This window comes from Phascolarctos cinereus, unplaced genomic scaffold, assembly GCF_003287225.1.
Source record: "Phascolarctos cinereus isolate Bilbo 61053 unplaced genomic scaffold, phaCin_HiC Scaffold_4;HRSCAF=312, whole genome shotgun sequence".
Lineage (NCBI taxonomy): Eukaryota > Metazoa > Chordata > Mammalia > Diprotodontia > Phascolarctidae > Phascolarctos > Phascolarctos cinereus.
In genome coordinates, this window is record NW_027555847.1 from 726,798,760 (window position 1) to 726,819,602 (window position 20,843).

At 47.8% G+C, this 20,843-nt stretch overlaps 1 protein-coding gene across 1 annotated transcript; it reads left to right on the forward strand.

The window, feature by feature from the left end:
• Nucleotides 1–4,750: 4,750 nt before the first annotated feature.
• Nucleotides 4,751–19,235, forward strand: LOC110202536 (glutathione S-transferase theta-1-like). Its single transcript, XM_020978751.2, has 5 exons — nt 4,751–5,837; nt 8,759–8,846; nt 11,646–11,796; nt 16,230–16,406; nt 19,044–19,235. Exons 1-5 carry the CDS (start codon nt 5,726–5,728, stop codon nt 19,233–19,235), a joined length of 720 nt encoding a protein of 239 aa, XP_020834410.1. The 5' UTR covers nt 4,751–5,725.
• Nucleotides 19,236–20,843: the final 1,608 nt, after the last annotated feature.

Below are 20,843 nucleotides of genomic sequence, written 5' to 3' on the forward strand. Positions count from 1 at the left end.
TACCAAATCCTAGACTTCTCCACCTGGAGGTTCTGTAGACATCACAAAGCTCAGTTCTGTCCTCATCCCTCCACCCCACCTCTGCTGTTGGCATCCCTCTCAATTTTCCCAGTGTTATCTCTATTTCCTTTTTGTTCACATGTTATCTACCTGAAGGAACATATGCTGCTCCAGGGCAGGAATTGTTTGATTGAAGTCTTTGGCAACCAGGGAGCATGGTGCATGGATTTGGAGGCAGGAAGACTAGAGTTTGAATCCTGCCTCAGACACTAGTAGTTTGACTCTTAGAAAATCACTTAACTTTGCCTTGGTTTTCTCACCTACAAAATGGAGGTAAGAATAACACCTCCAGGGTTGTTGTGAGGATCAAATGAGGCATTTGCAAAGATAATATTTCTAAAGGCTTTACAAACCTTAAAGGGCTATCTAAATGCTAGCTAGATAAATAGCTAGGTAGCTAGTAGCAGTAGCAGTAGTAGCAGTAGTAATAGTAGTAGTAGTAGTAGTAGTAGTGGTAGTGGTAGTGGTGGTGGTGGTGGTGGTAATAGTAGTAGTAGCTGCTGCAGCAGCAGTAGTACCAGTAGTAATAGTAACAGTAGTAGTAGTACTTGCAGTACTAGCAGCAGCAGCAGCAGCAGCACACATCATAGGGTCTTGCCCAGAGGCGCTTAATAAATTTTTTGTTGAATTTAAGTTAATTGAAGTGAAGTGAATAGAATTGGATGGGAATTGAGTGGAAATTGCCCTACAACAATATACTCATGAGACAATAATTCACTGATGGTTTCTTGCATGCACTCAAGGGTCTGGGGCACTGTTTCTTTGGGGAGTAGCCAAGGTCCTTCAGGCCTACATTTCCCCTCTCCCTTTCTTGCACCTCTCAAAGAACTCCTCCCTGGGATATTCTTGCTGGCAAGTTTTCTTAAAGTCATATGAACCATTATCCTAACTACCATTCAAGGGAAGGAATTGTTTTCCACACACAGACAGAGATAGGTGTTGTTGCAAATCGAGGACATGGTGCTCCATGCTTAACACTTGCTGACCAAACTTAGCTGGAGTTCCCTCTGTATTAAGCAGGGTCTCAGTTAAGGGGTAATGGCATTTACCTGCCTATAGCAGGGTGGTACCTTGGTTGTTCCCAAGCAGCTGCCAGGATTCTTCAAGAGATACTCCCACCTTCATCAGCCCTATGTATATTTCTCATGCCTTTGTCAAGTAGAGAAGGCTTCAATGTTCTGATTGAGGATGCAGGGTGGGAAAAAATGTAATTAGTCAGTCAATAAATACTAAGTGCCTACTATATGCCAGGCACTATGCTGAACAGTGGAAGCACAAAAAGAGGCCAGAGACAGTTCCTGCCCTCAGGAAGCTCACAATCTAACGGAAGACAATCTCAGAATACTTACTCCCCATTAACTTACTCCTGCATCCAGGGTTATGCCAGGGAGCCCCAAACTATTAGGAACCTGAGAGGTGCCAGGCCCCTGAGGAATAAGAGCCATTGCCCTCTTTTGAGAACTATGTGTTCATATTCTTTAGCCACTCATTCCTTGAGGAAAGTCTCTTGATCTTGTATTATTTTCCTATATGTCTTAAATATCAGAGCCTTGCACTTTGTTATAGTTACCTGTGACATCCCCCAGTAGACTCCAAGCTCCACTAGTGCAAAAACTATGGCTTACATCAACTCTGTTTGTACCCTAGAACCTATAACAGTTCTCTATAAACAGCAGGAACTTCATAAAATAATTGCCAAAAGGAACTGAATCAATGGGTTTTGAAAAGGGAATTTCTGCAGGATTTCCAATGATGCAGAACACTTTTTCTGCTAACACTAATAATGCCTTTTCCCAGATGGCAGAACTGGCACAGAGACATGATGGAGAGTTAAAGCAATGTAGCTGGTGGGAAATAGGAAGCTGGAAAAGCTAATTGATGTTAAGCCAAAGTGAGAGAAATGAATACTATACTATCATATTAATAACTAATTTTTAATTCTGATCCACCTTTCCTCTCTTCTATTCTCTGTAAAGGTCCAACTCCTGTTAAGGTCAGTCAGTCTCTGAAGGGTATGGCCGATTGATGAGGTTGCACCTGACTCTCAAGGAACATGCTTATCAACTTTGGGTGGGACCCCATCCAACTAGGAGACCTAATTTCCATTTAGAGTATAAACAGAATCCAGTCTGAGCTAGAGAGGCACCCCTGTCCTTCATCTCCTGCATTAGATTTTAGGGTGACCCAGCTTATGAAAGAGACAACCAGACAGAGAGGTCTGGACAGAGGTGGCTTCCTCCTGCCAAACTGCTGGAAGCTGCTGAGTCTTATGATTACGACACATTCTCAGCAAGAGAAGCTGAAGACTTTAAGCCCACCTCCTCATTAAATGTCCACCAGTCAAGGTTGTTTTCACTTCTCAGGGGAATTCCCTTTCAGAAGATGTCTAAGACGTTTTAGGAAAAGCACTGACCATCAATTTATTGATTTCCAGCTAGGTTAATTAATAAACCGATGATTAATTACCCAGGGTTTTCATTTGCTGAAAATCAAATCAAGAGGCATGTATGACTTGCCTTCTATGCGCCAGGCACTATACTAGGCACTGGGGACACAAAGACAAAACAAAAGGCCTGCTCTAGAGGAGCTCACAGTCTTATGGAGGAGATGACATTTAAACAACAATGAACAAACAAGCTACGAGATGAATTGTAGATAACAGAGGGAAGGCCCTCAGCCTCAAGGATGATCCAAAAAGCCTTCTTGAAGGAGATGGTGTTTTTGCTGAAATCTGAGGGAAGCCAGGGAAGCCTGGGGAGAGAGGGAATTCATGTTCTAGATAAGAACATGAAATATCTTGTTGTGATGGGGGCAGGGGCCCAAGCCAAGATCTTCACCCCTTGACCCAAAAGGAATCTGGCTCCCATTTGTCTACAGGCCCCAGCTCCTCATCTCCCTTTGAAAGCCTTAGCCCTACCGTTTGATCTTATTCAGATGCACCTTCACCCCTTGCCCTAAAAAGAATCTGGCTCCCATTTGTCTACAGAACCCAGAAAACCCTTAACCTTTCAGGTTCCTTATTGAGTCTTCTTATCTCCCGTTGAAAGCCTTAGCCCCATCTTTTGACCTTACTCAGATGCCTTCCAGTTCCCTGCATTACAGGCCCCATAAAACACTTCCAGTTCCCTCCATTATCTATTCCCATTGTCTATTCAATCTCTCAGATCTCCCAATCGGAATTCCTACCTAGACCCTTTTCCCAGCCCCCTTCTCTGGCCACCCAAAGGTACTTCAATGTATAAAAATTCTACCCTGGCCCCATTCAGACGCTGAGAATCTCATGCCCAAAAGGCTGAGACTTTCTCATGCCCCCTTGTCCTTACGGGCATCACCTGGCCTAAGTGTTTTATCACTAATAAACTTTTCCTCTGGCTGGAAGAAGATTTGAGTTGAAATCATTCAGGCAGTGCCCGGCGTCGTGATCTCAGGTGTTCCCCCAGGAGCACCCCAAAGTTCTTGACCTCCTCAATTGGAAAAAAACTGGCCTGGAAAAAAAAGATTAAAGAGACATGATAAAGATTTGTTGGACTACCTGAAAGCCATGATCAAAAAAAGAGTCAGGACACCATACTTCAATAAATTATTAAAGAAAATTGCTTCAGGTTTTGGAACTAGAGGGTAAAATAGAAATTGAAAAGATTCATCAATCACCACCTGAAAGAGATGGAAAATCAAGGTTCATGGGAACTTTACAGCTAAGTTTCAAAGCTCCCAGGTCAAGGAGAAAATATTATAAGCAAGTAGAAAGAAACAATTCAAATATTGTGAAGCTGCAGTCAGAATAATACAAGACTTAGCAGCTTCTACATTAAAAGACTGAAAGGCATGAAATACTATTCCAAAGAGCAAAGGAGCTGAGTTTGCAAAACCTACCTCAGTTACTTGAATTTGTCTTTTTCTAATAGTGATCTGGAGTATTTGTTTTCAAATGTCATTAATAGTTTGGATTTTTCCCTTTGAAAATATAATAAACATTTATTAAGCATTGGACTAAGCCCTGGGGACACAAATAAGAGACAGTCTCTGCCCTCAAGGAATTTACAATTGCATGGGGAGAGGGCAAAAGAAGCTGGAAGGGTAGGGGCTGAGGAGCTGCGCTGGGCTGGGGATGGAGACATCACGTTCTGTGGAGTTCAAAACAAACAGTGGTGCTGAGGCAAAACTGCCTGTTCATATGCTATTGGAATGGATCTTGTTCTTATATGAATCAGTTCCTTATTTATCTTGGAAGGGAGACCTTTGTCAGAAAAACTTTCTGCAAAGATTTTTCTCCAGCTTAACTATTTTGCCTCCAATTTTCACTACACTGATTTGTTTGCAAAACCTTTTTAATTTTATGTAAGCAATTTTTTTCTTCTATAATATTCTCTGTCCCTTATTTGGTCATGAACTCTTCCCCAACCATTTATCTCAAAGCTAATTTCTTCCTTGTTCTAATTTATTTATGATGTGACCTTTTACAGCTAAGTTTTGTTTTGTTTTGGTTGTCTTTTTTTAAGGAATCCAGACATGCATTTTATTATACTAAGGTGAGTGCTTTGCGTGACAAGAAGCTGCGGTCATTTGGGATAAGTGACTTTGTGAAGTTGAATTAAAAAAAAGATACAAGACATAAAGAAATTCACAAGTAGTAATGAAGCTTTTATCCACTATACGTTTGAAGTTTACCTTGGTATCTCCAGCTTTGCCCACGGCTTTGCCTGCTGTCTTTGTAAGTTTTTCCACACCTCTACAGTTGAGTACTGCTTTCAGTTCTGGACACCCCGTATTCGGATAAGTACGGCTAAACCGGTGAGCATACAAAGGATATAAGGGAGCCTGGAGCACGTCATATGAGGACAGGGTGAAGTGACTGGGGTGGCTCTGAAGGCAGGAGACTTCAGCTCTCTCCCGCTTAGCACACCTAGGTGTCACCTCCTTCCCATCCCATTTGATGACATCATAGAAAGAAGACAGGCCAGAATCTCCCCCTCCACCAGGATTCGTTGGCTTCTACTACGTGCTAGGCGGTGGGATCAGGGCAAAATGAACCAAACAATCCCTCCTTGCAGCACCGAGCTGATGTTCTAAGGAGGGACACAGCAGATACACACAAAAATATAAAGTGAACAAGTGGTAATGTACTAGACCAAGTAAAAAGGCGTGTTTGTGTCTTGCCTTCCCAAACCCCTCCTCTCCATCAGTGAAGATACTGCTCCGTGCTTCTCTTTTTCCCAAACTCCAAAAGAAACGAGCCACACTTCGTCCTCCTTCTCAAGGCTTGGGTCTGGCTTTTTGCATCCCAGGGCTCAGACCGCTTTGGGGCTCCTTTCCTCCTGCCAATCACTGTCTTTACGGCTACGTGCCGCTACAGTAAAATGGCAGCTTTTTGAGGGCCCCCTTTGTTTTCGTTTTCCTTGGCCTGGCGTATAGCAGGAACTTAGCTCTTTTCTGAGGTTCCACCCAACTCCGAGAATTTGTGACTCTTACTCCGGAACAGAGGAGGGAGAGCAGACTGGAGAGGGGAGAGGGAGTGGACGGGCGGGCAGGGGAGGGATCGTCAGCCCTCCAAAGGGGCGCCTGCTCGGTGACGGAGCGTGCCCCTCTCCATTCTGAGCCCTTGTCTGGGCAAAGCCAAGCGCTGAACTCCGATCGCCCAGCCCTAGGCTCAGCTCAAGCTCTCGCCATGGTCCTTAACTTGTACCTGAATCTGTACTCCTCCTCCTGCCGCTCGCTCTACATCTTCGCCAAGCTGCACGTCATCTCCTTCGACATGATACCTGTGGACTTGATGAAAGGTCAGAGCCCCGGAGAGCCCAGGGAGCACCTGGTCTAGAACCAGCTGGCCGAGTAGGGATAGTCTAAGGGGGTGGGATGGGGTGAATAGGGGTTGGGAGGCACTGCCAGGACCTGGAGTTCGGAATCAGTCTAGAACCCATCAGCGGAGAAAGGCCATCCTAGGACCAGCAATGGCGAGGAACAGGGGTAGAGCTTACAAGAGGAAGGGGTCCTTCATCCTAGAACCCACAATGGAGGGGACTAGTCTAGAATTCGGAGAGGACCCATAATAGGAGGGCCCAGCAGAGAGTCTAGTTGGGGAAAGGACCAGTTTAAAATTCCACTGAACAAAACTAAAATTTTCCAGGCAGCTTAAGGGCTTGGTGAAGGATCAGAGCCTTCTGGTTAGAAGGTCTCTCTGAGGCCACTTAGCCCAATGACTTCATTTCACTGATAAGGAAACTGATCAGAAGAGTTTAAGAAAATCGCCTTACAAGTCATACAAGAGCCTAGATTTGAACCCAGGTCCTTGTACTCCACATCTATAAAGGGGGGAATGAAGGAGAAAGCAGTGTGCAGTATTATGCTGTCATTCTACACCCCTATTAACCTCATACTTCCTCTTCTCCCCCAAGCCCCACAGGACTTGGCCTTCAGTCTCTGATGTCCCCAAAGGGAACACCTCCTCAGCTAGAAAGTTCAGGTTTTCTCTCTCCTCCCCAGAAGTCTCTGGACACTCCTCACCACCATTCCCCTGCATTTCTGAGAAATTTCAGGCTGGAATACCAAAGGATTCTTTGTAATTCAACAAACATTTATTAAGCATCTATGATGTGACAGGCTCTGCCTAAGCTCCTTGAGGGCCTGTCTTAATCTTTTTTTTTTTTGAGGAGGGGGCCAGTCTCTGTTGCTCCAGTGCTTAGCACAGCCAAGGCACTGAGCTTAATAAATATTTAATTGATTGATTAATGTAAATGCAAAATAAATAACCAGAGAAAAGGAGTGGCAGGACTCCCTAGCCATTCCAGAAGATGAGTGAGGCTCTCAGCCTTCGGCTCCGGGTTCTACTTTCCCATCAGTCCAACTGAGGCCTCAGCCTCTCCCTAAAGACCTCACGGAGCCCAAGATGGAACAATGGTAACCATAGGTGTCTGAGGTGTACCATTAGCTGTCACAGAGAGTTCAGGAGAGGAAGCTGCACCTCTGAGAAGGTGCCAACCTGGCATCTCACTCTTTACGTGACATGTCTCATGTGGATTCCCTGACAAAAGGAGAGGGAAGAAAGAACCTCTCAAACAGAATAATGAACTCACTGACACTTTAAGATTTCCTCTGGCCCCCACTGCCGGAGGTTAGGTGGGTTCCATTTCTCCCCTCCCCTATGGTTCTCCAATAACCTTAAGGGATTTGGGAAGAGAGGCTAGGCTGTCATGGCTCTAGCTCCCATTTGCAATTGGAGAAACTGTGTTCCAATTTCCAGGGTCCCCTGTGCTAATGTTCCATTTCACCAGTAACAGTTGATTAGCTTTTACAAAGGAATATCTACTTCAAAGATGAGAGCAAGAAGAAATATATAAACATCCTCTTCACCAATGCCTGGGGGAGGGACATAATTGCCACCTGGCCTCAGTCTCTGGAGAGAGGAGGACTTTAGGTTCACATTTTAGCTCAGTTTCTATGGACCACAGTCCCAAGTTCCAAGTCCCAAGTGCCCTGGGACTGACTGACTCCACCATTTAGACTGAGATCCTGTCTCCAAGGTCTCCCTGGCTCCCCAAGTCCAGTAGGAATTCTGATGTCTGTATCTAGAATCACAAAGGACAAGCCAAAACACAATCCTCAGCCTGATGCTCTGGGCCATAAGGCAGAGAAGAAGGGAGGAAGGGAAAGTAGCCCTTCCCCCTACTCAGTCCCTTTATGGCACCCAGCTCTCAGGGAGCCCTCACCCTCCAGGATGCTGCTGGAAAGAGAATACATGTCCCGGGATGGCGGTTCTTAAAGATTCAGTTCTGAATATGCAGCTGCCATCTGTGTGACAGAGCAGCTCCAAGTTAGGTTAGATGACATGGGCATATGCCAAAGTCCCCTTTACATATGCAGAGCTTCATCTCCTGTCTCCCCAGGCTGTCCCCCAGGCCTTGAACACTCTCCTTCCTCTTCTCTGCCTCTCAGAACCGTAAAAATTCAGGGCTCAGCCCCCAGCTGCTTAGTGCCCTCCATCTTGATGTGTGTGTGTGTGTGTCATACAGGCTTTATTTTTTAAGTCTGTGAACACGTGATCCTCCTAACGGAATGTCTGCTCCTTGAAGGTAGGGACCATTTCCATTTTGGTCTGCATGTTCCCAGTGCCCAGCACAGTGCCTGTCCCAAAAGAAGCAGTTAATGAGTGCTTGTGAATGAACAACTGCCCTTTGAGGGTCTTATTAGTCCCTTTTTACACATGAGGAAACCGAGGCACAGGGGAAATCCTCACCTTGGCCAAGGTGATATAGGAGTAAGTGTCAGAGCCAGGATAGGAACCCAGGTTTCTCCTGACTCCAAGCCAACCAAACATGTGGTACCCCAGAGTCTGCAAAGAGTTTTCTCTCACACCAAGGCTTCAAGGTGAGTTGTCTAAGTGTCTGATTCCCAATCAGAAGATGAGGAAATTTGGAGTCAGAGAAAGGAAGTGACTTGACCACAATCACCCCAATTAACTGCTGGCCCTAGAATTCACACCCAAGTCTGCTTGCAGGACTTCTGTCCTTTCCATTGCATTGAAAAATGTGTGCTCACATAGGGACTTTCCTTGAAGGCCTGTCTACCCCCAACCCTCCAAGCCTGGCCTTCCCCTGTGGAAGCTCTGGGGAAAGGCAAGGCCTGGACATTGTGGGAGAGGCAGGTCTGGGCTGGTTCCAGTTCCCCTCCTATTCAGGACCCTGTATTGCCTCCTCTTTCTCAGCTGAGCACCACAGTAAAGAGTTTGTCCAGATAAGCCCGCTAATGAAGGTGCCAGTCATGAAGGATGAAGACTTCGTCTTGGGAGAAAGGTAACCCCAGGCCAGGAAAGCCTGGCATTGGAGGCAGCTGCTGCTGCTGCTCCTGTACCGGCCTGGCTGCCATGCTCTGGTCCCTGCCAGAAGGAATGGTCATGGGAGTCTGAGGAAGACATGACTTAGAGGGGGCATGAGAACCCTCTCCAAGCTTTCCTGTAGATCAGGAATCAGACCAACTTGGTCCTGGAAGGCAGCGCCAGGAGCAGTGAGGAGAAGCCCACTAAATCTGGGGGTCAGGGATGGCTTCTTAACTGTGAGAGTTGTCCCAGAGTGGAATGGGCCTCCTCCAAAGGTGGTGGGCTCCCCCCTACCCCAGAAGTCTTCAAGCTGGACTCCATAGTCACTCTGCATTTGTTCATTAAGATGCTACCTTTTCTCCTTCCCTTCTCTCCCACACACCACCCCTGAGAAATCAAGAAAAACAAAATCCCTGTTTCACACATGTGTGGTCAAACACAACAAATTCCCACATTGGTCATGTCTATACAAAGTAATGCCTCAATCCACACTCAAGTCTGTCATCTCTCTATCAGAAGGTGACAGCATGTTTCATCAGAAGTCCTCTGAAATGACGTGGTGGACAAATCCTTCTACTCACAGACTGGCTCACCTCCTCCTCTGAGCTCCCAAAGCAGTCAGTAGACCTTATAGTCAGTCAATATGTTAACTAGCATTTCTTACGCACCTGCTGTGTGCTAGGCACTATATCAAACACTAGGAATACAAAGGCAAACATAGTCATAGTCACACCCTCCAGGAGCTCCCGGTCTGATGGAGGAAATAGAAACTACTGTGTGTATATGACATCTGAAGTGTAAACAGGACAGGAAACATGCATTCCAAGGGGACAGCACTTTGTAAATGGGAATGTATCTGACCCTGTGGACCATGAGCTCACCGAAGACAGGGAATGGGTCTTCTCCAGGCTTGTGCCACCCACCCTTGAGCTCAGGTGTGGCTCAGGGCAGACAGGGCTCTAGAGAGAGGCTCTGGCTAGGCAGATAGGAAGGAGCAAAGTGCCAGATTACTGTGTGACCTTGGGCGGCTTGCTCATCCTCTCTGGACTCAGCTTCCTCATCTATAAAATGAAAGTGGGGTTGGATTAGGTAAACTCTAAGGCTCTTCCAGCTCTAAGATCCTGTGTCCCCTATCTCTAATTTAACTGGACAGTTTTTTACTAAATGCCAACAAAGTTCAAATTCAGGTGCAAAGTTATAAGTCTATAGAAATATAAGATACAGTCCCTGCCTTCAAAGATCTTCCAGTCTAATAAAGGGGACAAGACTCTCACACATCACAGAACACCAGCTTTGGAGGGACCTGCAAGGCATCTAGTCCCATGTATACCTGAAGAGAAAACCCTCCTATCCCATATTCAGAATCTGGTCACCCAGTTTTTCTTTTAAAATCTCCAGCAATGGGTGAGCCACCACTTCTCAAGGCAAAGCCATTCCGTTCTGAGACAGCACACATTGTCAGGAAGCATTCACTGGCAGGGAGATGAAGCTGGCCACTCTGGAACCTCCTGCCTCTCCTGGTTCAGACCTTGGGGCCCCAGAAGAAGAAGGCAAATCCCTTCTTTACTGAAGGGAGTTAGCTCCTGGCCCCCCTTCTCTTCTCCAACCCAAACTCTCCCAATTCTTTCAACTGATCCCCCTGGGACATGGTCTTGTGGCCTGTTACCTTTCTGTTTACCCTCCTCTGGCCTCTCCAAATTATCAATGGAACATGACAAGTTAACCAATATTAGAGAGCAGTATGTGCTCTGTCCACATGAGAAATGCAGACAATAAGAGCTATGTAGAGTGCATGTAACAGAGAGCCTAGTGGGGACTGTCAGAGCTAAAGAAGGCTTGAGAAGGAAGAAAAGAGGGAGGAGTGGAAAGGGAAGGAAGGCAAGAAGGAAGGAAGGGAGGGAGGGAGAGAAAGAGGGAAGGAAGTCTTCAGCTGGGTCACAGAACATCAGATAATATTAACAATTGATCTTTATATGGTGCTTTAGGTTTTGAAAAGTGCTTTTCATGATTCTCTTCTGTGTTCCCCACATCCCTGAGAGAAAAGTTCCTACACGTACTATTATCCCACTTTTACAGATGAGAAAATAGGGAGGTTCAATGAGGAGTCCATAGCCACACAGCTGTCACCAAAGCTAGAATCTGATCTGAGGTCTTTCTGCCTCCCAGTCCAGCGCTGGCTCTTCCAATGACAGGACACTGCTGCTCTTCTAGAGATGCCTATTGTTAGCTAAAACCTTCCCTACTGATCAGCACTGTCTCCAAGGTGAAGGGGCCACCTCAGGAGGTGGCAGGTCCTCCTGATTGGATGTCTTCATAGGATGACAGCGAGTACACTTGGGAGGACTCCTTGGGGGTGGGGGCTACTGTAAGTGGCTACTGTAGTTCTTTCCAACTTTCTGATTTGGGGACTCTGAAATTTGGGGACCTCAGATGAAAAGCTCAGGTCTCCTGAAACCCTTGCCAGGGCTTTTCCCCTCTTGTCCTCTGCCCCCTGAGGATGGCAGGAGGAAGGAGTAGGAAGCTCCTGGTTTTTCAGAAACCCCAGGATGGAGTCCTAGTCAGGAAGGAGGTATCTGTCTTGGGAAGCTGGCTCCTGGGTTGGGATCATGGCCTTGACTCCACTTTGGCCCCTTCTGACCTAAGCAAGTGAGGGCTAGAGGGGCAAGGGGCTATCTGCTCAAGCCTTTAGATCCAGGGAACAGGTGGGGGCCCTGAGGGGAAGTGAGAATGGAGAAAGTGCCCTGAAGCAGCCACTCTGGCTTCCTCCTTCCCACAGTGTAGCCATCATGCTTTACCTGTGCCGACGATTCAAGACCCCAGACCACTGGTACCCGGATGATGCTAAGGGCTGTGCCCTCGTGGATGAGTACCTTGCCTGGCAACACCTGAACATGAAAAAGCATTGCACCAAAGTCTTGTGGATGAAGGTGGATGCAGCAGGGACACTCAGAACCACAAGCCCAGTAACAGCCTCCTGCTTCTGGCTTCCACTTCATGATTTTATCTTATCTATTATCCCCAAACAGCCCTGGACAAGCTCAGACAGAGTCCTTAGAATGCAAGCCCCCTGAGGGCAAGGACTGCATCTTTTTCTTGTCCTTATTTCCCAACATTTAGCACAGTGCCTGGCACAGAGTAAGTGCTAGTAGATGCCTATTGATTCATTGGTTGGTTGGCAGGAGAGGGATGAATGAGTTGCCCATCACTGAAGGTATTTAAGTAGGTGCTAATTGACCTCTTCCGGGAAGTCAAATTTCTGAGTTGGGTGGAGGTTGGCCCCAGCCAGCTCCACTTTGATCCAATAAATGTCTATTAAGCACCTATATTGTGGAAACTTTTGTTATTAGTTAATGGAGATACCAAGATAAAAAAAAAATGACCCAGGACTTGCTCTCAAGGATCCAACAATCTATGGGGAGAAGATGAGCCATGCACTTCTCAGGAGGATATATGGCAGCATTGGGAGAGGCCCAAGAGAGTTACCCTTGTTCTAGGCACATTTGAGGAGGAAGAGAATGTTCGATAGTGGTCTGGGGGAAGGGGAGATCAGGAAAGGCTTCATGAAGGAGTAACATTTCAGTAGGGCTCAGGAGAAAGAGTGAGGTAGCCCTTCAAAAACATGGTGGAAGGCACATTCCAGGAAGGAGGTGGGAGCCAAGAGCAAGGTTTGTAGAGAACATGAAGGTGTCAGGAATGTCCCTGTAGGAGCCTGCCTCCCTCCTAGTTCATCTGTTCCCTTTGAGGAAGGTATGCTCTAATGTTGCCATATTCTTCAAGTGAGTCAGATCCCACCAAGTCTCCATTAACTGAGGTCAAAAGTGCCTATTATGTACCAGGCACTATGCTATGTGCTGGGGATACAAAAAGAGGCAAAAGGTAGTCCCTACCCTCAAAGAGCTTAGAGTTTAAATGGAGAAGACAACAAGCCAAAAAAAAATGTACAAACAAGATGTCTAGAGGACAAACAGGAAATAGTTAACAGAGGGAAAGCACCAGAATAAAGGGGAAGGCTTCCCGTAGGCTTCCCATAGAAGGGGCTGGGGGTGTCCAGTCTGGAGAAGAGAAGGCTGAAGGGGAACAATGGTCCCTAGAGGAGAGCACATGAACCGCAGTCACACGGCACCCGCCTAATTCTTCCTCGCCCTAGAAGGCAGCGCTAGGAGCTGTGGTTGAAAGTGGCTAAAAGACCAAAGGCTCAAGGTCAGGAAGGCCTTCAGGCGGCGGGCTCCTCCCCCAGGAAGTCTTCAGCAGAAGGCAGAGGGCCCCGCCTTTGGGGCGTGAGTTAGACAAGTAGCTCTCAACATCTTCGACTCTGCATAGCTCAATTTGCCTAATTCAGTTCAACTCAAGGCACCTTTACTGAGTGTCCACTTCACGCAGAACACAGAACAAGTTCATAGGGAGGCAGAGAGCACAGAGGTCTTGACAAAGCTCAGTCTAGAGAGGGTAAATCGAGGACTTCGGAGCCTGGGATGAGGGCATCAGAGTGGTGCAAGCAGAGCATCATGGGAGGTTCCCAGAGGGAATGGACATTCCAAAGGGGAAAAAGAGGAAGGATGCTTTTGCAGATGGCCTTGAAAGGGCCCCAAGAGGGCATTCCCGGAAGGGGCCATCAGGTGCTCAAAAGCATGATCAGGAGTGACTCTTCTCTATCCCTGACTCAATCTGGGCTGCCTCTCACCCACTCCCCCTTGTCCATAACTTTGGGTGATCTGTGACTGCTGCCTCCCTCCCCTCTCATTGTCTATTGGTTTTCAAGAGCTGCCCCTGCCTCTCTACCCATTTCAGTCCCACCCCTTCCTCTCTGCACCTACCACAATCCATCAATCAGGTGCCTCGTTTATGACTCTTCTGGACTCTCCTCTCCCACCTCCAGACCATTCTCCATCCCCACGGCAGATGACCGTGCAGATCTGGTCCCACACTTTCCTGTCCCCAAATCTTTAGGGGCTCCTTCTGTTCTCCCGTTTGAGTCCGACTCTGTATTTGGCCTCTCTACATCTGAGGACCTCCACAGCCTGAGCTACCCCCTCTTTACTACTGCTCCCCTTCCAGCCAAACTGGAAACCTGTCTGCCCACATTGCCGCATCTGCAGGCCTTCCTCCAGGATGTCCCATCCTCCTGGAATTATCTTCTGCCTTCTCTTCATCTGTTAAGTTCCTATCCATCTTTAAAGCCTAGCACACATGCTACTCACTGTCTGACTTCTCCAGCAGAGATGGAAGGGGTCTGGGGACCTTGTTGTCGGGTCCCTTGCTGAGTCCCCTGACCCTCTGTGGGAGGACCTCCAGGACAGGAAATGCACCGTCTCCCTCTAATCGGCACTAAACGCTCTTCACAGCCTCCCCCTTCGCCACCATTCCAGCCTTCTTGCACTCACATCCCACCGTGCACGATGCGATGCATGCTCTTCTTCAGCCTCGATGCTCCATCTCCCACCTCCAGGCTTTTGCTTTAACCATCCCCCACATCTGTAACACTCTCCCTCCTCACTTCCACCTCTTCAAATCCCTGACTTGCTTCAAAGATTTGGGGGTAGGATGAGTCTGGGGTAGGGGATGGATACCCCACAACCATCCCAAATGCTTACCCTCCAAGGCAACACCATTGGTTTTGATGCAGATGAAGAGGATGCTCCCAGGTACCCAGGCAGCCTGGCCTGACACTGCCCTGGACTGCCCAGAGGCTCCCACCCCACCCCACCCCCACCTTGATCCATCAGTCAGTAGCTATTACACAGGGAATCTGGGCTGAACAGCCCCTGCGCCCCCCCCCCCATGTAACAACATCATTTAGAACTTCCTGGCATCCCCAGCTTCCTCCTGTCAGAGCTTTCCCAGACCCTCCTCGTTGGGACTGTCTTCTCTCTGAATAGCTACAGGTTATCTCATAGGTGTTTGTATATGGTGTTGGCAGCTGGGAGCTCTGTGAGAGCAGGGGCTGCCACTCCTCTGGGTTCCCAGGACTTAGCCCAGTGCCTGGTATACAGCCAGCACCTAATAAGCACTTGTCCACTGTGAACTCATTGACTGACAGAAGTCAAGAATCAAGGAACTTCAGGAGATGCCTGGTCTAGACCATGGCTGAGCAGCAAGCCTGGCTCTCAGGCATCTGCTGGAAGACTTCCGGGGAAGCGGAGCTACACGTGCACAGTGCACATGTGTGTACACATGCACATGCATGCACACATGCACAGACACATGCAAACATACCCACACATGCATGTGCACAAACACATACAAACTTCCTCACATAAACACCGATACACTGATATAGACACACACATGCACACACACAGACACACAAACTCACAAACACTCACAGACACATACACGCACACACACACTTCTCTCAGGGGAGCCTTTCCCACACTAGGTAGGCCAGCTCTCATTTTTAGGCACCTTTCCCTTCTTACAGCTGCCCCCACCCACCCTGATCCTGCCCTCTGGGGCCAAGCAGACCCCTGTAACCCCTTTTCTAGGTGACAGCCCTTTGAATGCCTCTAGGCAGCTCTCTTGCTTTCCCTGCCCTCTCCCCTCCCAGCCGCACTCCCCTGACTCCTCCAACTGATCCTTATGTGTCAGGGGCTAAAGGCCCTTCCTAACACTTGACCGGTGTCTGCCCTGACCAGGCACGTCCTGCTCCAGATGATGTGTGGTCAGGGTGAAGGATGAGAACTCTCCTTTTCCTAATCGTAGAACTCAAAGGGCACTTCCTTCAGGAAGACCTCCCAGATTTCCCTCAGCTCTTTGCCCCGCATTAGTGCCTTCTAACTCTGTCTCCCCCCTTTTGCATCTTTACTGCTCAGTGAGGGCAGAGATAGTCTCAGTTCAGTGCTCTGCACATGGCACGTGCTTAATAAACCAATGTGTGTGGATGTTAACAAGCAAGCCTGTGGTCCCTGATCAACCCAGCCACAGCCGACTGGGGAGCCCCAGAGGATACATGTGAGGAAGAGCCTTGACAGCGAGTGCGGGGCAACTCAGGGAAGCCTCGGACCCCATTCCCCCCTAGAATAGAGCAGGCAGGTTGTGAGGGAGGGTGGAGAAGCCTGGGCATAAGGAAGATCAGCAGGCTGGGATCTGGATCCGACTGCGCTACTGTTCATCTTGCGGCTTGGGTCCTCCAGGACCTGATCTTCCCTAAGCTGCCATTGGCTCTTCCACGACTCCCGACTGGCCCTCCCCCACGCACAGCCCCGTGGCCATGGGGGAGCAAGGCACACTTAGAGCCACTGCCTTGCTGAGTCCCCCGGTCCAGGCTGGGAGCCCGCAGAAGGCAGATCCCACCTTTCCCTTCAGAGCAGTACTGCCTTCTTTGCCTGCGAGTGCACCAAACCTCTGCCTCTCTGTCATTCAGATGATGATCCCACACTTCTTCAGACACAGCGTGCCCCACGAGAACCTGGAGGAGGCCACGAAAGACCTGAACCATAGTCTGGACCTGCTGAAGGACAAGTTCCTGAGGGACAAGCCCTTCCTGACGGGGGACAGGATCTCCCTGGCTGATCTGATGGCCCTGGAGGACGTGGTGCAGGTACGCAGGGCCAAGGGCCTGGCATGAGCCGGAGGCAAAGAAAGGGCCCGGGTGCTGGGCATGGAAGCAGGAAGACCCGGATTCAGATCCAGCCTCAGACCATTCCTCACTGGCTGACCCCGGGTCTGCCTCAGCTGCCTCAAATGTGATATTGAGATAACAAAAGCCTCCCAGGATTGTTGTGAGAATCAAATGAGACACACAGCAGGCACTTAATCAATCAGTCCTTCCTTCTTCACTCTTCCCTTCCCATTCAAATGCCCATTCCTTCAAGTCAGCCCTCTGAAAAACAGCCTGATGCACTTATGCACACTAAGGTCTAAAGCATGGGTAAGACAGGGTGAGGCTCACACTGAGACCAGTGGAAAGGGCCATCCTTTGGGGTGCTAGCTGAGCCTCACTCCACCTGAGTTCAGTCAAGTTAACCAACATCGATTACTTGCCCATGACATGCCAAGCCTTCTGCTAAGCTCCAGGGATAAAAACATGAGTCCTGCCCTCAAGGAGCTCACAGACTAAAGGGGGCTATCAATAGGATAAGTAGGAAAAGCCAACAGAGGGAAAGCCCTAGCATTTGGAGTTGGGGGGAGTATGGGGATTGGAAGAGGCTTCTTGCTGAAGGTGGGATATTAGCAGAGATTTGAAGGAAACCAGAAAGGGGAGAAGAGAGAAAGAATTCCAGGCACAGGGGATAGCCCATGAAAATGCCAGAGTCAGGAGATGCAATATCTCATGTGAGGAATAGCCATGACGCTAGTGTCACTGGATTACTGAGTGTGTTCAGCTGGGTCATTTACTACAGGAACTTGGGTAAGACATTTCATTTCCTCAAGCCTCAGTTTCTCTATTTGTAAAACATTGGCTCTTCTAGCTCTACATGTATGAGTTTATGAAGCCAAAGGAATGACTCTCTAAGAGAGGAATTCCTGGAAATGTGGCAGATGAACAGAAGAGAGTTACATTTCTAGTGTTCACACTACAGCATGAGCTCCGTGGGGCAGGTAGGTCCTGGTCTCGTTTCTTGTAGGCCCCTAGATGTTGAGGGCCTGGAGTTAGAAGCCCAGCTCAGCCACTCACTACCCTAGTGACGTCGGGGAAGACTTCATTTTTCTCATGTGTGGAATGAGGCCATTGGAGCAGGGGTCTTTTTTAGCCCTAAATCGATGATTCTATTTTTTATGCTTTAATTTTTTTCCTTTAATTCTTTTTATTTATTTTAAGCATTGTTTTTTAAAATATTGAGTTCCAAATTCTCTCCCTCCCTCTCACCCCTTCCCTCACCCATTGAGAAAACAATATGTCAATTATACATATGAAGTCATGCAAAACATATTTCCACATTAGCTGTGTTGCCCAAAAAATGCACAAAAAGCAATAAATATAAAGAAAGTGGAAAAAATTGTGCTTCGATCTGCACTCAGATGTCATCAGTTTTCTCTCTCTGGAGGTGAGAGCATTTTTCATCATGTGTCCTATGGAACTGTCTTGGATCACATTTTGACCACAGCAGGTAAGTCATTCCCAGTTGATCATTGCTACAATGTTGCTGTTACTGTGTACAGTGTTCTCCTGGTTCTGCTCATTTCACTTTGCATCAGTTCACATGAGTCTGCCCACATTTTTCAGAAATCACCATTTCTTACAGCACAGTGACATTTCATCACATTCACATGACACAGCTTGTTCAGCTGTTTCCCAACTGACAGGCATCCCCTCAGTTTCTAGCACCTACAATGTACCAGGTGCTATGCCAAGCCCTTTATAAATATGATCTCATTGGATCCTCACAACAACACTGAGGAAACTGAGGCAAACAAGTGAAGTGATTTGCCCAGAGTTACCTCCCTAGGAAGTACCTGAGGCTGGATTTGGACTCAGGGCTTCCAAGACTCCAGGCCCAGCTCTGGAGGCCTCATCTCCACTTAGGGATTCTAAGGGAGAGTGTTCCATATGTGGATTGCCAGGACAGAGATCAGGGCTGGAGTATCCATGTGAGAAGCAGCAAGCCAAGCTAACAAGAAGACTGGAGAGGTAGCAAGGGGAAGGTTAGGAAGGACTTTGATCTTGGTGGTCATAGGGGACCACTAGCATTTGCTGCAGGGGGAAGGGGTGGATGTAGGTAGGCTTGCACTTTAGGGAAGTCAGTTTGACAGCTGTGTAGAAATAGACTGGAATGCAGAGACAGAAGCTGCTTTAGTAGTCCAGGTGTGAGGCAATAGGACCTGCACCAGGGTGGTCAGAGAAGAGAAAAGAGCACAGACAGAGATGGTGTGAAAGTAGACGTAATTGGGCATAGGGGTTGACAGAGATTAGAGAGTCAAAGATGACACATAGCCTGTGATCCTGAGGGACTGAGAGGATGGGACAAGGGTGCCCCTGACAGGAACTGGGAAGTTAGAAATAAGGGAGAGTTTGGGATGGGGGGAGATGATGAGCTGAGCTAGCTGACCAGCAGAGTTAGATGGTGGCATGGGTACAGGGACAGGCAACGTGGTAAGTTTCTGGAAGATGTCCCCTTTCTTGGCTCCCTGGACCCAGCTAAAGCCATGAGATGACAGCAGAACTGAGACCTGCCCCAAATTCTCAAGCAGCTGCACATCCCTATGCTTGACCCTGTTTTGCTTTGTATGTCCACAGGCCATCAGTGCTGATTACAATGTCTTTGAGAACCGGCCCTGGCTAAGAGAGTGGCAGGAAAAGGTAGAGTCCATCTTGGGCCAGGAGCTTTGTGATGAGGTCCATGGGCCTATCCTGAAGCTCAAGGAGGCACCCGCCATAAGCTCTGAGATGCTGAATAAATTCAATGTAATGAAGAGCGAGCTGCTGTGAGCTGAGGGAGAGCTGACTCCCACTTCACAGGCTGGCCACACACTAGGCAGCCATGTGGAAGCACTGAAAAACACAGACAGTCCATCTAGCCTCTTAATAAAGAAGGATGATCTATTCAGAAAGCATCCCCCTGATCTATTAGCTTAGAAATCCTGTCCAAAAAAGGAAATGAGGCATGATCTGTTCCTGCTGAAGCCACGGGGCTCTGTGTGATCACTGCTTCCCTTTCTAAATACTCATACACCATCCTTTTAATAATGTTCTAGAATTTTGCCAGATAGTAGAAGTCAGAGTGGTTGGTCCAGAGTTTGCAAACTCTGTTCTCTTGCCTGTTTAGAAAACCAGGACAACAGGGGCTGCTCTCCAGTCCATGCAGGCTCTCTCCTATAATCAAGAATCAGAGCTCCCTGACTATAAAGCAGCCTTCACATTTGCTACCTCCTTCCATACTGGAGAGCAGGTGGGTGCTTTCTGACTCTCCCTTTTCTTATCTTGGCCTCACTTCATGTCTACCTGGGCTTCTTGGGGGCTGTCTCGTCCTGTCTTGTGCTGTCCAAAGAAATTCCTCAGCCTTCTTCACCAACCCAAATTGGAACTGATCTGCTGTACCCCTGTCCCCATCATCAGTTACTGTCGTCTCATCTACCCTAAGCAGCCACCCCATCCTTTCTTTGACACTCCTACTACCCCCCCATGTAACACTATTAATGCCCCTTTTATTTTCAGCTTCCCTTTCTACTCTCAAACTTATTTTGAATGAATGAATTTATCATGTACTATACCATGTCTCCATGCCAGGTCTTTGGTCTGTTTCCTGAAATACGCATCTATTTTTGCTTCCTAGTTGGCAAGTAATAAGATCAAGGGCATAGGTAGACATTTTCTTTAGTGAAGAAATTCCATGATGAATTCCAGAATTTCTCTGATCATAACCTCTTGTCATTCTGTCTCTAACGATGTCTTATGCCTTTAACTCTGCAAAGCTCCTCATGCCCCACCAGCTGTACTCATTTCCAACCTGTCTTCTCCACCACGCCTCTATAGCCCTAAATTCATCACTGGGAGATCTCATCATCTTCCAAGATCCAACAAGACCTGGTACTTGATAGGACAGGTCTCTTCAGACACCTCACACTCTCCCATCTGGCTGTCCTCATTTTGGCTTCTCCATGCCAAGTACATTCCCCTTCCCCTTCTCATCTTTCTTCTCCGTGTTGTCTTCCTCCCCATTAAATTGGAAGCTCTTTGAGGGCAGGGACTATCCTTCTTTTCTTATATTTATATCTCTAGCACTTAGCACAGTACCTGACACATAGTAGGTGCTTAATGTTTACTAGGACTCTGACTCTTCCTGAACCTATTCTTCCCCTTCACCACGACTTAAAATCCATCCATTGTATTCTCCAAGGCCATCACCCTTGCTCTGGTTTCACTTTCCTCTTTCCAATTTTGACCTTTTACTTAACCAGCGGAATTCTACAGTTGCTCTACTCTCGAATTCCCATGTCCTGATGTCACTCACATTCTACCAGTCCCTGACCCTTGATTACATTCAACGTCCACATCCTCACCTTCTACTTACCTTGTGTTGAATTGAAGGGGATGGCT

What these genes read in the sequence shown, in the direction of transcription:
- LOC110202536 (XM_020978751.2), top strand. Translation starts at nt 5,726, where the DNA reads ATGGTCCTTAACTTGTACCTGAATCTGTACTCCTCCTCCTGCCGCTCG. An exon ending in ACCTGTGGACTTGATGAAAG is followed by an intron (nt 5,838 to 8,758) that starts GTCAGAGCCCCG and finishes CCTCTTTCTCAG; the next exon opens with CTGAGCACCACAGTAAAGAG. An exon ending in GACTTCGTCTTGGGAGAAAG is followed by an intron (nt 8,847 to 11,645) that starts GTAACCCCAGGC and finishes TCCTTCCCACAG; the next exon opens with TGTAGCCATCATGCTTTACC.